The sequence below is a fragment of the Python bivittatus genome, unplaced genomic scaffold (assembly GCF_059951505.1).
Source record: "Python bivittatus isolate LINGU-HERP-01145 unplaced genomic scaffold, Pbiv_v1 ctg000980_np1212, whole genome shotgun sequence".
In the NCBI taxonomy this organism is placed as follows: Eukaryota; Metazoa; Chordata; class Lepidosauria; order Squamata; family Pythonidae; genus Python; species Python bivittatus.
In genome coordinates this window covers 58,516,637-58,534,410 of record NW_028277125.1, presented here as the reverse complement: position 1 = coordinate 58,534,410, position 17,774 = coordinate 58,516,637, and the positions used below count along the sequence as shown (strand labels likewise).

General features: G+C 35.9%; 1 protein-coding gene across 1 annotated transcript in view; it reads right to left on the bottom strand.

Moving 5' to 3' along the window:
- The window catches only part of HTRA1 (HtrA serine peptidase 1), a 43,285-nt gene that overhangs the window by 6,600 nt on the left and 18,911 nt on the right, over positions 1-17,774 (bottom strand). Inside the window, exons 3-7 of the mRNA XM_007439067.4 lie at positions 17,375-17,579; positions 5,905-6,099; positions 5,038-5,070; positions 3,918-4,032; positions 328-385 (exon numbers count right to left, since the gene is read on the bottom strand). Coding sequence (XP_007439129.1) covers positions 328-385; positions 3,918-4,032; positions 5,038-5,070; positions 5,905-6,099; positions 17,375-17,579 — 606 coding nt within the window. The remainder of the gene's footprint in view (positions 1-327; positions 386-3,917; positions 4,033-5,037; positions 5,071-5,904; positions 6,100-17,374; positions 17,580-17,774) is intronic.

Sequence of the window (17,774 nt, the reverse complement as noted above, 5' to 3'; positions counted from 1 at the left end):
TAACATTAAAGAAGATAAAGATGAGATAGTGAGAGATCAAGAGAAATCAGAAGCATTGGAATACACTCAGAAAAGGAGAAATCTTATTGCCCATCCTTAAATGCTACTGTGGTCACCCATTAAAAAAATAAGCCTAAAGTAGCAGTTTAGCAGCAGTAAAATATTTCTCCCCTACTGTTGCTTCCTCAGTGGGCCTGCTATTTAGTTTTAAAGAAAACCAACCAACCATGGGAGGTCACTTATAGTTTGGCTCATTGGATCCACATTATCAAAGAATTAATAAATAGCCACTGTTCAGAGAGGAACTGCTGTAGTTTTAAAACTTACCTCTGAGTGAGAGACATCATTCGAATGCCGATGTACTTTTTCCTAGTTACAGCTTTTCCTGTTTCAAAAAGCATTCATTTTTATTAGTCCCCCTCATCTAAAAAAAAAAAGAAATTCTAACATATTACAGATTGTGATTTGACAATGATCTGACAGACTTGACTTATGCAGAAACATACACACACATATACTAATCATGCTATTGTCTCTCAGGGTAAGCAAATTATGCAAATCAAGAAAAAAGTAACAGTAAGCAAAATAAATTAAAAGCAGTTTAAAAAAAAACACACCCAACTAGATCTGGATTACACTATACTATTTATTATACTCTCTAGACCTTCCTTGCTTTTACTATATTTATAGATTAATTCACTTCTTTTTCTGAGGATCACTTCAACTCTCAAGCCAACCACAATTTCCCCTTCACCCCTTCATTCTTCTTTTATATATTTATTTTGCGATTTGATACACATTCATTTTCTCTGTACTAACAAACCACCACAATGAAAACTTTTTTTTCATACAAGTTACTTACTGTTGTACTTAGTCCACATTCATTCAGCACCCATTCATACCTGACCCTCTCTCTTCTTGTTTTATCACATTTCTTAACTATCCCATTATGAAGTGGTATTCATTTTATTTATTATGTATTTATTACTAAATGCAGTACAGAAAGAAGCAGTTGATACAATAATGTGTGTGTGGATGTGCCTTCAAGTCATGTTGACTCCTGGTGACTGCCTGGACAAGTCCCTGCAGTTTTCTTGGCAAGATTTCAGAAGTGGCTTGCCATTGGCTGCTTCCTAGGACTGAGAGAGAGTGACTGGCCCAAGGTCACTCATCTGGCTTCATGCCTAAGGGGGAGACTAGAACTCACAAGTATTATATTGTTTCTTCTTAAGTTTTTCATCAGGCTAGATACTCCCAGTTTCTAGCCTAATGCCTTCACCACAATACCAAACTGGCTCTGTTGATACAATAATACATTACAATAAAATAAAACATCATAATATAAAATAATGAGCCTCTATAGTAAAAGTTCCATGACATATAATAATAGCATCGTTCATATATTCAAACTGACAGGTAAGAATTACATTCAAGTTGATCATTTGAAATGTAAATTCAATTACATTGAATTTCCATTTCAAATGATCAAATTCCAAGCATTATCCTGGTGGGACTCTATTCCAAAGAACCAGACCCCGTGAGAGAACACTCTGTTCTACTATAGAACCAACCACACAGGTACTGTACATGATCCACCAATAAGTCTTTCAAATAACTGGGTGTGCCCATATGCAGGGCACAATATATCAATTAGGCTCCTTTTTATCAGTGTCTTGTTTAGTATCTTCTACTCTCACTCCCTCTTGAAAGGGCAGAAGCATCCTCTTATACCCAGCCATTTTTGCTTCTTTCAACATTCATTCCTCATAAGAGATCCACATACTATCCATGATCTTCCTACCAGCATTTACGTACCTTAAAATTTCTTATTTTCGGTAAACATTCTACAGAAGTATACTAATTTGCATATTTGCTCTTTTTTAAACTATTATGGGTAACTTGCAATCATTCACTCCATCTTCCTTATAAAACACAACAACCTGGGTTTTTGATGCATTAATTTTCAGATCCATACTCCTTGTTGCATAAAATATATGTATCTAACATTCACTGTAAATAATGTAGCTTTTCAGCCATTGACAGCATCATTTGCATACAGAAGTACAAACAGATTCATATCCTCAACCAACAAAGTCTTCACATACCTGTTAAGTTGCACAGCCACACCCATATTTTAATATTTCTCCAGTTAAACCATCTATACTTGCAGCCATACTATTTTTCAATATTAATACAGAATTATTTCCTTTTCATCAATTTTTCTCTAACACTAGCATTTACAGCACTCATTTCAATTCTACTGTTTGACACAGCACTACCATTTCCCTTTAAACCTCTAATATTTCTTCCAGCATTCCTTCCTCCAGATTCCTCTAAAATCATTTATTCATTTTTAAGTCTATTCACTCTACAAAGGTTCCTCGTTCAGCTCTTTTCACGTTTCCAAAACATTTTTACTTCTATCAGAATCAATTTTTTTTACCGTTTTTCTGTGCTGTTCTTGCTCTTAACTACAGTGTTACCTCAGGTCACGAACTTAATTCATTCCGCGACTCTGCTCGTGACCCAAATTGGTCGCGACCCGAATCAAATTTTCCCATAAGGTTCAATGTAAATACGGTTAATCCGTTCTGAACCCTACGAATTTGGTCGCCAACCGATTTTGGTCGCGACCTGAATCAAATTTTCCCATAAGGTTCAATATAAATATGGTTAATCCGTTCTGAACCATATGTATTTTTTTTTAAACCACAAAAATATGACACAAAGTACAGCACAGTGCACTATGAAGAGAGAGAACGCTAACCTTGCTTGAGGCGTGGAGGACAGGAAGGCTGGTGGGGAGGCGGTTATTGTTTGGAGGGAGAGTCCCCCTCCCTACAGGAAGCCACGACCACGTGTCACAGCAGGGAAAATGGCCACGGGTCCTGTTCGTCACCTGATGCGGAGTTTGCGAACTGAAGCAAAATTTTGCGAATGGTGCTGTTCGTGACCCAAATTGGTCGTGAACAGAAGCGTTCGTGACCCTAGTTACCACTGTATATTCTTGGCAACTATCTTTTAACTACTTGCACATTATACAATATATGACGCATTCTCATCCTCATTTTTGCAGTAATCACCACATGTATTTTTCATCATCCCCAGCCTCTTTCATTTTATCATTCCACAAAGCAAAATCTTTCAAACTTCTAATTAGTGTAATTCCACACACTTCTGAGGCAGTCTGTAACATAATTCTTTTCACTCTGTTCCAAGCAGATTTCACATCCTCTTTCCTTACATCCACTTTCTACTCATTCTATTTCTTTTCCTATAGTCATTTTATTATCATTATATTGTCATTATACTGCAGATGCCCCTAGTTGATGGGAAACAAGAAACAATATGCTAACTTTCAAGGTCATCTTCAGAGTAGAGATACCTAGTTTGCACAGAATAGTATGATCATGCTTGTGTATATAAATACTATTAAGTAAACTGATGAACAAATAAATCTGAACTTAATTTGTATTTGTGGCATACTGGCCAAAATGTACCAAAACTGATCACTCCTGCATGTTGTCAGGATATGACTAAGGCTGGTAATCTAGCCTACTCTATCTCTACCTTACTAAAAAGCATATGTTGACTAAAGCCAAATATAGCTTCTATTGACCAAAGCCATGATGGGCCATGAAATGGGCCTAGGAAATGGAAATAGATGGAGATGGGTCCATCTTATAAGCAGCTGAGATATAATATCTTAATGCTACCTCACATAAATAGTACAACAAAAAACCAGCATACAGTATTACATAAGGAGCAGATGATATGGTTCCTTCAATGATGTACTGGCTTATTAAGTGGACAGAGTTTAGAAACTGACCTTTCAAAATTCAAGCCCACTATCTTCCCAAAATTAAGTCCCACCGACTTCTGACTTCGTTTCCCTATTGCATAATATAGTACAATACCTTTAGATTGTCGGTCATGTGATTCAGTGAGGAATTTTTTAATTTTGTCTGATGGTATTGCAAAGGAGATTCCAGCAGTGACTTTCAGAGTATTAATACCAATCACGTCCCCATCCTGTAGTAATGTGAATAGTTAAGTAAGTATAAGCTCTTCAGATAAAGGCTACAATTTCTATTCTGTAAATTGAACTAATATTCTTGTCTATGATCTAATTATCATATAGCATCTATAGTTCTAAATTGATTTTCAACTAGAAATTGAATATTACTTTCAAAATAAATTCTAGCTTCTTTTGCACTTTTAGAGTGCAGCTGGATCTTTTTCCTGCCAACTTCAGGGAGGTGTTGCAATCACAAAATGGACTAATGTAAATCAGGCACGGCTGCAGACCTTTCTGGCTGAAAAAATATTCTTGACACGTATTTCCTCAGAACCATACTTGCTAGTTTTTCCTAAACTGGTACCCTCCAAATGTGCTGAACTGAGATTTCCCATTTAGAATGGCCAGTGGGAAACCGCATGCTAGGAACTGAAGTCCAATACATTTGGATGGCATCAATTTAGGGAAGTTTTAACAGCCAAGTATAACTGGGCTCCAAATGTTAACAATCTTATGAGATCAAACAATATCATTTCCATTTATATAACTTGTTAGTCTATTTCCTGCATCAGGATGAGAACCAGTAGTTCACAGTAATTTAGCCACAATAAATGTGACATGAAAAGGAATATAAGGTTATCAACATCTCATTGATACTTTCCAGTTGCTTAATTTTGATTTACTCAATTAATGTGGGGGCCAACACATCATAGGGGAAAATCATTAAATAACATAAGAACAAAGGAATAAAGTAAGATAAGGAGTATGGGGCTTTATTTTGTTACCTGCCTAATACAATGTTTAAGAAACAGGTAAGAATCTAAAAATATTCTTATTTCCATTCAAATATGCACATAGTACAGTTCTGAATACTGAACTCCAAGGATAGCACATAGAATCAACAATGAGTGATTAAATAAATATAAACTCTATTATTTGGGGAGGATGTGGAAGAGAGTGCTAGTTTTTTATAAAATCCAAAACTTCAAAGTATTAAGAAAAAACAAACAAACACTTACCAGGTTCACTAAAGGTCCTCCAGAATTTCCATACTGTAAATTTAGGAGAAAAATGCCTTTTAATCTTGTATTTTCACTGATTTAGAAATATCTTTTACATTTTGAAATATAGTTGCTACCTAATGCATTCTAGAAATGGTGTTCACATTTATTCACAGCATATCTTCACACGGAGGTAAATAATCAAACCTAAATGGAATAAATCTAACCTAAGGTGCTTCCAGACAGATTGACGCGTAGTACTTCTATTTGAAAGACAATGTTTAGCTTAAGATCCATGCGTATATTATGTGGTTAAAAGCATGAAACTAAGAGTTGGTAGACACAGGGTCATTATAAATGGGAAGAATATACTCTTTGGGATCGTCTCCTCAGTATAATTTTGGAGATAATTAATCTCCTAGAAGAATTGCAGAAATCCTTATGTTGAATAACTAGCCTAGAATGTAAAGATTAACTGAGATTTAACAGATCCTTCCAGCACTATCAATAATCAGTGCACTGCTCTATGAAAACTCATCCTAAACACATACATACTCATGAGAGGATTAGCACTCAACAAACTATCAAAACCCTGAAGAACAGTAAGAGTTAAAAGTGACTGATCTGAAAGATAGGCCAGGACACCAGAGACCCCCCCCCCCAAAATAGCATGATAGGCAAAATAAAAGTTCTCCTTGTTCATCAAATCTTGAAAAGCTAAGTAGGGTCAGAAGTGGGATGAGAGGCCACAAGAAAACAGAATGCTACAGACTAGACTGGAAAGCAAAGAAAAAAAAAATGCCATCCTAGAAGAAGCAGTGGTGCCATATTCTTTTAGTATAGAAGTCTGCATTTAAGATAAAAGATTTATAAAATGTGTCCTACATTGATAATGGCATCTGTTTGGATGTAGTCCATATCAGAGTTTCTAAGTCCCAGTTCTTTGCCTCCTCGCTGTGTGGTGCTAACAATCCCAGTAGTCACTGTATTTTGAAGAGAAAATGGACTTCCAACTGCAACCACAAATTCACCAGGCCGTAACTCTGCTGAACGTCCAAGAAGGAGAACTGGAAGCTTTCCCTGAAAGTAGAGAAGATAAAAATCAACATAAAACAATAAGAGCACAGACATCGAAGTAGAGCTTAGTTTACAGCACTTAGAGCTAGTGGTAAGTGGATCCTAAACCCACAGTAAGAAAAAAGCAAATAACTTCAAACTCATGAATGTAAAACAAATGGATGGGAGTGGGGACTGACATATACATATATACCTCCTTTAAACCTTATTTTTCCACTGCGGACTTGAACAGAAAACCATTATCACAAGCATACATACATAACTGAGGCAAAATTATGAGTGCAAAACTGAAAGTTGAGGGTGAAGGGATATATATATAAACAGTATCAAAAGAACTCATTTGAATTTCATTCTGCTGCTGTGTTGCTTTATCTGGAACTAGAGCTGTGGACTGATCAAAAAGTTTGGTTTAGACATTATGATTCTTCAAATGATAGCTTGAATAGATTTTGAGCTCAGGAAGAGAGAAAAGAATTTACAGACTAAGACTGAACCATCAGGGTAAGTGCCATCCTTAAAGAGTAAGTCAGCACCTTCTGTCTCAACCCATGACTTTGTCCAGTAGATATGCTAGGGGAAAAAAGAGAAAAATAATAAACTATTTTATCTGGTAAATTAAGCAAGGGAAACAAATACAATCATATTCTATCAGCAAAAACGAAGTCCAATTGCTATAGGAAAAGTACTTGTTCCATAATGGCCTCTGACTGGTGGCATTTGTCCATTCATGGGTAATTCAAGCAACCTAAATATAATATATATCCTTTCTATTAAACTACTACAGCAAGAAAATTTGCTGTTAGAGATTTGGGATAATTTGTCAAAAATAATATCAGATCAAACCCTGATAAAAGTAATATATTTCCTGATACAGACTTACATTTACACATCCTCGAGTTATTTCTGGCAAGAGAAAGGAGATTTATAATAAATAGTTGATGAGTAATGCAATTATTTGCAGTTGTGCTGAGTCTTCAAGTTGAGGCCAGTATTGGTGAAATGTTAGTTCAAAGCCAAGTACTGTATGAGTTGGCTTATGATCATTTGGGTGATTCAACATGCCTTCTGGAAACAGATAGCCTTCTCTTTTGTGGGATTAAAACAAAATCAGTTGCAAAAAAATTCCTCCCTCAGCAGAAGTTTTAAAATATAGTTTTGCGAATGTGTAGTATACAGGAAGTTTCTAGAAGAGAAAGATTTTTTAAGGGATCTATCCTCAAATAATTGCATATCAGATGTTCATTTGCCTAATTACCTTAATCCTCTATCAGCATGGCAAATATCAATTTTTGTAAACTAAGAAGCCTTCCCTTTATTTTAATAACAATCTAATTGCGCTCAAAAGTTGAATCAAACCATACAAATATGGCAAAATCTAAGTTAGAGTGCTTTCACACATGAATTTTAAAGAGGTTGAATTAGTTTGCCATAATAACATAAAATCTACATTTGCCAACATGCTTGTTTGCACCACAATTCTCTCTTCCACATTAATTATCTGAAGACTAATATGATTTAAACATTACCTCCATATGGAAATGTTTCTGAGCACAGAGTTTCAACAAAAAGACTGATACCTAGAGTTAGACATATGAAGCACAAAGCTGTTAACACATGTGCAATTGTCCAAAATTGTTGGCACTATCAACTATCACTCAATACTGAGAAAAACAGGTAGTGTAATTCAGATTTATAAAGCTGTTCAGAAGTAACCCCTGTGATGATGCACCCACAGCCTGAAATAAGAATGTCACTGCCACCCCCATTCTTTGTACACTAGTCAGCTCTACTGAAATATTCTTCAACAGGGATGATGGAGCAACATCATCTACTATTCCTGAAAGCAGCAGGCTACCTTTGGGGACACAGAACAGTAGCCCCCAACTCTTCTCAAGCATCTTGTGGTCACCTTCCAGTATCTGCCACCTGGGGCAACTGCCCTATTTTGCCCATTCATTGCCAAATTCTGAACCATTGGGCCAGTTATCATATTCATATCACTCTTTGCCAATGTAAGGCATAAATCATAAGTTTGAATCCAAAGCCTTTGCTAGACTAGAATACATTTTGACAGAGTAACAGAATGAGCTCACATGTCATACTCTGTCACTGTGTTTAGCCTATTGTGTCATTTCAGGTTGAAAACTATGGTTTATGAATTAGTGTAATGTATAAACCCAGGCACTAATGGCTGACGAAAGAAACCACAGATAAGCAAGCTACAACTTAACAAAATGTGTGAATCCAGTCAAAAATAGCACTTATGAATAATTAGTTTTATAAACAAAAGCTTATGTAAAAAAAAAATCTAAGGGCATGCTTTTATTCCATGTAAGAGTTAATAACATTAAAAAAACCTGAATTATAAAAAATTAGATGAAAATGAAATAAAGCTAGCAAAATCCTGGTATTTTGCCTATCTCCTTATTCTAATGTGACTCAGCTGTACATTAATTGGCATAGGCAAATTTTCAAGAATGCACTCCTTTAAGTTTATTTAACTAATTAATTGTAACTACCACTCTGCCTTAATAAGTTGACAGATCCCTTCTCCCAGTTTCTAAACAAAGTAAATCTTTTTGAAATAACAGTGTATGTTATTGCTGCAGCTGCAAGGAAAGAATACTGTCATCTGCCATCTCTGTATTGATGAGTTTGGGTTCAGATTTGTTTTTAATGTTTTTTCCCTTCATCTTCTTATTCAAGAAGGACAATATACATCTCAGAACTTATCTGAACTAGTTAATTCATCATCTGAACTTTCCTCACAAGGAAAGGCCCAAGAAAGATACATTTGGAATAACAGAAACTTCCTTGACTAGCAGTCACTGGAATGAATATAATGTAGGTGTGATTCCCATTTGCATTAATGGGAACCAATGCTGTTGAGAGCTTATCCCAAACTGACAAGCTCCCCATGGTTTTGAGGTTTACTATCGCGATGAGCTTTTACCCAAGCAAAAAGTTGGTACGCAACTGCACTTCTATCATTAATATCAGTACACCGTGACCCCACGAAATCCCTGATAAGACTTTACCATTTTGAAGAAAATTGAAATATAAACCATTCCTGCTGCAAGCTGAAAATCAAAGTCATCTTGATATTCATAGATAAAAAGAGATAGAAGCATTCAGAGGTCACTCTATGCAAAACTCTTGTTTTGTCACAATATCCCATCCAATCTTCCCGACCCCACAGCAATCAAGACATCCACTGGCAGTGACTTGCACAAGAGGAAGCAGCAGTAACTTTGGGCAGCAACTTCTCAGGGTAAGGGAAGTCAGCTTTTGACAGGCCTCTCTATCTTAAGGCAGGAACACTGTGTTATTTTTTAAATAGCATGCCAAAAGCTGCAATACACTTCCAGCTTCAATTTTTAGAAGCCTGCAATAAATTCACAATTTTATAGATCAAATCCTAAATCTACAAAAGAAAAAAAAAATCCCACTTTAAAGTCAAATGGTACATCATGCAATAAAATACCCATGGTACATAAGGAATCTATAATAATAAGGAAAAATAATTATGTTTAATGAAAGCAGAATTCCCCTAAGGATAGGGGGACGGGAGCTGCTCCATTTCCTATAGAGGGTGATGGTACACTGAAGGCCGAATCCAGTTTATCCTGACCGTTGTCTTGTTCTGCACATTCCCTTACTGACTAGGAATGGAAAGAAATGTGAACTTTTACCCTCCCCATTTCTCTCTTGCCCATCTGTTTGTCTGCTCAGTTCATGTGGTTTGCTTGGTTTCTCTAGCTCTGTGGTTTCTGTGTTTGTGCGGCCAGAGGGAATATGAAATTTTTTCCTGTGTACACAGCCGGTGGAAAGCAGTAAAGCAAACTGTACGTGTTTATTCATAAGTATGTTAATAAATGGCAGTTATGAAGATAAATTAAGTTGCATTTCAGAAATGTCTTTTACAAAACATTGGACGTGATCTTGACCCAAAAAGATATAACCAAACTTCAGAAAGTTTCATTTCATGTGTTTACCTTATGGTGGTTTTAAGACATCTAATGGAACAGTCTTTGAAGGAAAAAAGTTATGCCACAATTTCAGAAGGCATTTTTTTTTTATTTGTATATTGTGGTAATGGTGATTATTAAACACATCAGAAGTCTTAGGCCTCCTTCAAAGTAAATCTGAGCAGAAAATGAGTAAAGAGAGAGATTGCCAGTAAGCATACGAGTAGCTGAAAGCATTTGGCCTTTAGTATGCTATTGTTAATAAGCCTTACACAAGTCAATGCCCTCTATATGTGTTGAAAAAGGCATGAGAATTATTGGAGTTGTAACAGAACATCTTAAAGAATGACATATTGAGAAAGGCCATATTGTATAAATGGCAAGTATGTATGTTTCCATTCAGATTCTGCAAATAAATAAAAGTTTCTCCTTTCTGCAATTAGATCCTATTAGTTGACACTGTAGTGCATTTTGAATTAACAATGTACAGTCTGAATGGTGGTATTTATGACTGTTGTTGGGTAATGAACTATGTTTTATTGTTATGAGGATGCAAGGCCTCCCTAGACAAGCATTCTTCCTCCTACTTTCACACTGCCACAATAAATCATAAGTTTTATTTTTCAAATATGATGTGACTGAAGCTTAAAAGGTAAGATTAAGTTCAATTATGGTCTACTGACACTAGTCAGCTTAAAGCAAGTCCAAATAAACCATATGTACTTATATGCATTTCAGTAAACCATGTAAGATTAACTGCAGTATGTCAGGTTATTACATAATTCTAATGTATAGTCCAATAAAAAAATTGAAACTAATGTTTCCAAATTCCTCATATTTGAGGAATGAGAGGAGAGCATGTAAGCCAAATGCTTACTTACATTTACTTTCATAATAATAAATCATTCAAAACCAGCCATTGTCTGTGTATTTAGTTGCCAATATTTTCCCTTGTTAATACCTGTACTTACTTCTATGTCTCTGGCTGGAGATATATTATTATTATCAGGAAGTACATACCTTTGAACTGTATGTATGTATATAAATACTGATACAGAATAGCTAAACATATATGTAAAGTATTGCTTTTCAAAGCAAGCAATTTATATCCAAGATTAGAACACTTAATCTGCTGAAGTTTAATAAATAGAAAAGTATAACTTCTTTCAAATTCAACTCCTGGTGACTTTACAAAACAAGGTCACATAGCTTTCTTGGTGGCAATACAGAAACAGTTTGCCACTGCTTTGCTTTGGAATATCTTGCCTACAGCTCTGGTGTTCCTGGATGTTGCCCATATAAATACTAACCAGTCTAGGCCCTGCTTAGCTTTTGAGTCCAGCTAAGTGCTGTCACCTGCTATAAACTTAATAAATGTACAAGCTTATAAAAACATTTTCAGTGATATTAATTGCCCCCTCCTCACCAATTCAATTAAACCAAGACAGGAAAATAACACCAACAGCAAAGCAATTTAAGGTACTGTACATTTCTGAGAATTTCTAAAATGCAAAGAGATAACTCTTCTTATTCTTTCTTATGATTAAATCTGAGTTAACTAGTTGACAAATTCTTGTTAGATTTCTGTATCAAGTGTTATTTCTGGATGACAGTTACAGAGATTCTAAGTCTAAACTGTCATGTTTTCCCTAGATAAGCTACCCAAGTTAATAATAAAAAAGGCAGCTGGTGGTAAACTGTGAGAATTTCTTAGCCTCTTACTCAGACTATGTATACTTATTTCTACCTTGGCAGCTTCAGTGTGGGAGGTCCACTCAGTTCTATTTGTTTTGGCCTTTAACTAGCCACAGTGGAATCACAGGATATGACTTGTATTCCTGATGGCTTTTTGTCCAGTTATTTTGCTGAAGAAACAGAAAACCTTCATTAAGCCTTGAAATCTGACAAGGACACTGTGCTATCCTTGCACTATTCCACTTCTATCCCTATAAAATAGTAACAGCACAGTAAGTACAGTGGTAACTTGGTTCACAAACGCTTCTGTTCACGAACAATTCGGTTCACGAACAGCTCCGTTCGCAAAATTTTGCCTCCGTTCGTGAACGCCGGATCGGGTTACGAACAGGATCTGCGGCCATTTTCCCTCCCGTGACACGTGGTTGCGGCTTCCTGTAGGGAGGGGGACTCTCCCTCCAAGCAATATCCGCCTCCCCACCCGCCTTCCTGTCCTCCACACCAGAAGTCGCGTCGAGCAAGGTTAGCTTTCTCTCTCTTCGTGCTGTACTTTGTGTCATATTTTTGCGGTTAAAAACAAAACAAAACATATGGTTCAGAACGGATTAACTGTAATTACATTGAACCTTATGGGGAAATTTGATTCGGGACGCGATCAAAAATCGGTTGGCGACCAAATTCAGAGGGGTCAGAACGGATTAACTGTATTTACATTGAACCTTATGGGAAAATTTGATTCAGTTCACGACCAATTCGGTTCACGACCAAAGTCACGGAACGAATTAAGTTCGTGAACCGAGGTACCACTGTATATTATAATACCATGATCCATGAGAATTAGAAGGTGAAGCATGGTGTAATAAGCAGGCAGCCCCAATATGTAAACACAAAAACAAAACCATCTAATGGGGTGTGTACCAGTATTTAGCAAAACTCCTAGTGTATCCCAAACATCAGACCTTCCTTTGGAAAAGCTACTCTATCTGCTCCAAAGTATGAAAATTACATTAAGTACAATTTCCATTTATACAAATACTGTATTTGATTAAAAGTAAAAAGAGTTTTGCTCAATATAGTAGTTTGATTCCTGTGAAGAAGATTCCCTTGAAATGAAATAGGGTATACTGTATACTGAGGGGGCTATTTATGATTCCTTCTGAAGCAAGTGAATAGTAACAAATATAACAAAATAATGAACAGAAATACCAACAGGTAATTTCACATTGAATTGAAGAGTTACTAATTTGACTAGAATTAGAGGGATCATTTGCCTGCCTTAACAGTGACGCTTTGTGGAGTACACTGCAGCTGATTCCTTCATTTTCTGGGTTTTTCCTTGCATCACTGACTTCCAAAAATTATCTTGTCTCTCTTTCTTCAGTAAGCATTTATAAAGAACCCTCTTTCAAACCCAGTATTACAGCCAGGAGCATCCCAGCAAGGTGAAATGTTGTCAAAATGATGGAATGGGCATCATGATGTCACAATGCAAGCTTCACCTAAACATGCTTACATGAGATATCATGAGGCGCGTACAAAAGTTTGCATTGGGATGTCATTTGTCATTTGATTCATCCTTACCCTCTGCCGATGCCCACGGTGCAGTCTATCTCAATGTATATTATAGCACAACCTTACAGAAAGTCCTAAAAAATCTGTTTCTAATTTACACTAAAAACTTTTCTGAGGGAAAAACAGATTAATCAGTAGAAACCAGTTCATTCTACTACAGCCTGTAACTCAATTCTTCATTTAATTTCTTTTCCTGTTTTTTTTTTAAAGTATCCTATTCTTAGCCACAAGTTAAAGGATAATTGTATGCGTGAGGAAATAAGAACATAACTGTTTTTGAAATTTCAATATCATGAAATCTTACAACATGTCTTCACACATTTTGACCCAGATATTTCATATCCTCATATTTTTGTTATCTGAAGGGAGATGGAAAATATGCTGCAGAAAAAGAATGATAAAATGGATATATTCAACAACTATTCAAGCATATTAAAATATTCTAGTTATGGAAAATCATAAAAAGACAATGTTTCATTCATACAGCTTGTCAAATTTCTGTTGCACATAATTTTAACTCACTAAACAGCAGAGCATCAACTTCAGAAAACATTAAAAGCAGTATAAAACAGTAAGCAACTACTTTTTAACATGTAGACATTTTCACTCCACTATTCAATCATGTTTAATTTTTCTAATATTTCTTAAAAAAAATTTTTTGAAAAATATGTCCCTTATAAGGAACAGCTTATTGAACAAAGCCCCTTACAAAGCATAACACTGTTTAATAGTTTGCATACCATGTATAAAATTAAAAGGTTTTAAAACCATTCAGTATACATCTTCTTGCTTGGGCATAAGAACACCTAAAAAGAATAATGTGACTGTATATAACTTCGCTTGAATTAGATAGATTGAAGAATTTCCTGCAGCACATCATTTCTCTGGTTCCAGAAACAATGCATGAAATAATTCAGGAAACAATGCTTAAAAGGAAATTGCTGAACTCGGCTACTGTATGTGTCTGTCTACTTATTTCCTCCATTCATCTTTGCCAAAACTCAGTCTCATAATATCTACCACAGTCAGTTAAATATCATCCCTTGTAATCTCTGCATAGCTAGAAAAGGTTTTCACCCCATTCAGGCATTACTGAAAGCAAAATGTTCACTGTCCATGTGAACTTTCCAGTCAAGTTCCATTGGCTTCCTGCCTAAACATTGATATATACGGTTGTACACATGAGACTTTTTTTCCTGCAAACATTCATGCCAAATGTGCAAATATATGCAGGAAACTACCATCATTTGGATGATGTCAGCGGAGAGCAGGGTCTTTTTAGAGTGGTCACATGGTGTAACAAACGTGTGGCCAGGGGAAGGGGGGGTGAGTTCATGCAGCAATAGCTTGCCATCTTGATTCACAAGAATGCCTCAAAGCCCTAGATAAGAAAATAAATGTGAGTAGCTGCTGCCAATGCTTTGATAATTACTACTTTTCTATAAAAGAGAAGTTCGGTTGGTAGAAAATGTACTGTATTTGCCTTTTGGTAAATGGTTGATTTGTGCTGGCTACAACCATTTTAGTATCCATTTATGAATACTTTCCCCATGAAAGTGATTTTGTAATATTGCCCACATCAAGCTCTCAAAATTCCAAATGTATCTACTAGCTCCAAATGTTTGTCTACTCCTGCCCTAACCTAATATAACCAACTTCTCCACTCTCTCTTTCAAGTACCAGTGTTGAGCAATTGTATTCTGTTGTATAGTGAGAACGTATTAGGAATTAAGCTGGTGTACCATCCAATCCTTTTCTAATCAGTGTTTTTGCTTGAATCAATAGAGATTGTGTCACATTTTGTGTTGAGGATTCCCAGAATGCTGGTTAACTAGATTTCCATGCTGAAGTCACTGGTTCAGGAAGTTTTAATGCCACTATGCCAATCCTGGGAACACTGTTAGTCCAACAAATACAATACCAGATAATTGATTAACTGGTTAATTTTTTCAACTGGACAAGAAGATAGTGTTCTGAAAGTTAAAAAAATTGACATTTCTCTCTCTGTCATGATCTAGTTGAGATTTAGATTTCAAGAAATATTAATATGGTCTATCCTTAGACTGTAATAGATTCCCATGAATTCCACAGCACTGTGATAGAGTCTTTTTCCTGGCATTCTGCCCTAGGCACTCTGGAAAATGCAGAGCCATGATTGCTCCCAAATATATCTCTTCCGAGCATTGCCTAGGCCACTTCTTTATAAACAATTGAAGCAAAATTTAAATCTGGGAGAATCTATGAAACTTGTGTCAAGGTCGGTGAAGCGGAGATTAAAGCTTATTATTCTGCCTATTTTGGGACAGTGATGGTAAATTTGTTTCCTCTTGTACAGGCATAAAATAATGAATAACATCAAGCTAATATCAATTATTTTGCATTTTTATTTCAATCTATGTTCTTCCCTATGAAAATTCCTCTGCATGTATATCCAATAAGTTTATGCCATGTATCCAAAAAGCCATTCAACTTATATAATAATGATTAAGCTGCTTAACAGTTGCTGAATACCCCTTCAGGATTTGAAATTCTGGAATAAGGATTTGTGTACCTGTGTGTTCCATTTCCTGAAATATGTAGCAGTGGAAAAAAAAGCAGTTCATCTTTTCAAATATGACAAGCACATGCACACCAGCAGTGCATTAAAAAGCTTTGAAATAGCATGAATTTAATGACAACTCTAACTCATGAATTTAATGACAAGCCACATGAAAACCAGGCCGCTGTAGAACAAACACAAATGTTACATTTCAAACAGCTATCAAACCTATGCCAGAAGATGATTTCCAAAGTGACTGAGTTATACTTAATTATGCATTCTGCTTCCCAAGGCCAAATTTTAGAATTAGGACATATTTGCATAGGAACAGACTGTACCCCTGGCTGGACTCTTGCTCTGGAGAAGAATAAAAGGGAAAGTCCCCTCAGGCATAGAAAGTATCTTTTTACAGTCCCTGGGTTAAGAATGCCCAGTTTAAGGACAATCCATAGTTAAAAATGGAGCGTACTGTAGCAAAATTAGAGTTAAATACACAATGGTTCAAGTTCATTACACAATACTATAATACAGTATTATACAATAATACTGTTCCAGCTTACATACAAATTTGACTTAAGGACAGACCTTGGGAACGGAACTCATTCTTAAACTAGGGACTACCTGTATTTCAGATGACCCCTTATTAAAAAGCCACCATGCAGTGTTCTGCTTGCCTCGATCCCAGAGAAATAATCTCCTGGTCTACTGGAAGTCCTTTTGACATATGGATTGCAGAACATTCTGCAAGAGTGTATTCAAATCCAAAATAAGGAATGTATAACCATGCCCTGAGGACTACTGCCTGTGTTTCTTTCTTGCAAGTGGTCTACTTGAACAGTATTTCCCATTATTATCCTTCTGTAATAACTTCTTAGTTCATCAGATGTGTAATACTTGTTTGTTTTGTTTGTAAAATACAAACTTTTACTTTTAATTAATGGAATGGAAATAATACATGGAATTGTATTATTTTAGTCAATAAGTAAATGGCAAGACTGAATTAATGCCAGGACAGCAATTACTGTATGTGTTTTTCTAACTCATTAAACCATTCCTTCTGTTCTAGGTGGGGAAAAAAACAGATAAGAAAGGCCCAAATATCTGGTTCTTGAATTTATATTTCCTGTTTTTGGATAAGGGGATATGACTACAGATACAAGGGAAAGGAAAGGAGTTCATGTTTTAATATACAATATGGTTAGATCTGGTGATTTGCAATCCCACAAGGTTCTAAATCTTTAAATCTTCTAATAACCAGCCGAAATTGCAAAACATCACACTGAGACATGTTACCTCCATCCCAATATTAAAATCCTAAGCTTAATTGCATGGATACTGCCCAGAGTTGCTGATGAGTGGGCAGCCTTAAATAAACAGACGTTTGTTAATAAACCACTGAGATTTATTCAAGTCCATTGCTTTTCAATATTATTTTTAACAAGGATATGCGGCTATTCTCCAGAGAGTAGAGGCACCTGAAATATTTTGCTTAATATAAACTCACCTGAGTATCTATTTTTATTAGTGCAATATCTGCTTTCTCATCAATATCCTTAATTTTAGCTTCATACGTCACACCATTCTTCAGCTCCACTTTCACTCTGTTCTTATTGGTAACCACGTGAGCATTTGTAACGATCAGTCCATCTTCAGAAACTATGAACCCTGAGCCACTGGCAACAGCAAGTTCCCTCTTTGTAAAGGGCAATCTGAAAGATAATACCAATATCAAGAAGTAAATTAATTTCTGAAGATGAAAGCAACCCTCTGCATCTCTGGTATGTTATGCTGTGCTGCCAAGTTCTGTGATTCCTTACATACTCAACATTTTCAAAACATGTAGATCACTGCATTTTTCAAAAAGGTGTAAAGTACTTAAGAGCATCATAAAATGTTAATTTAAA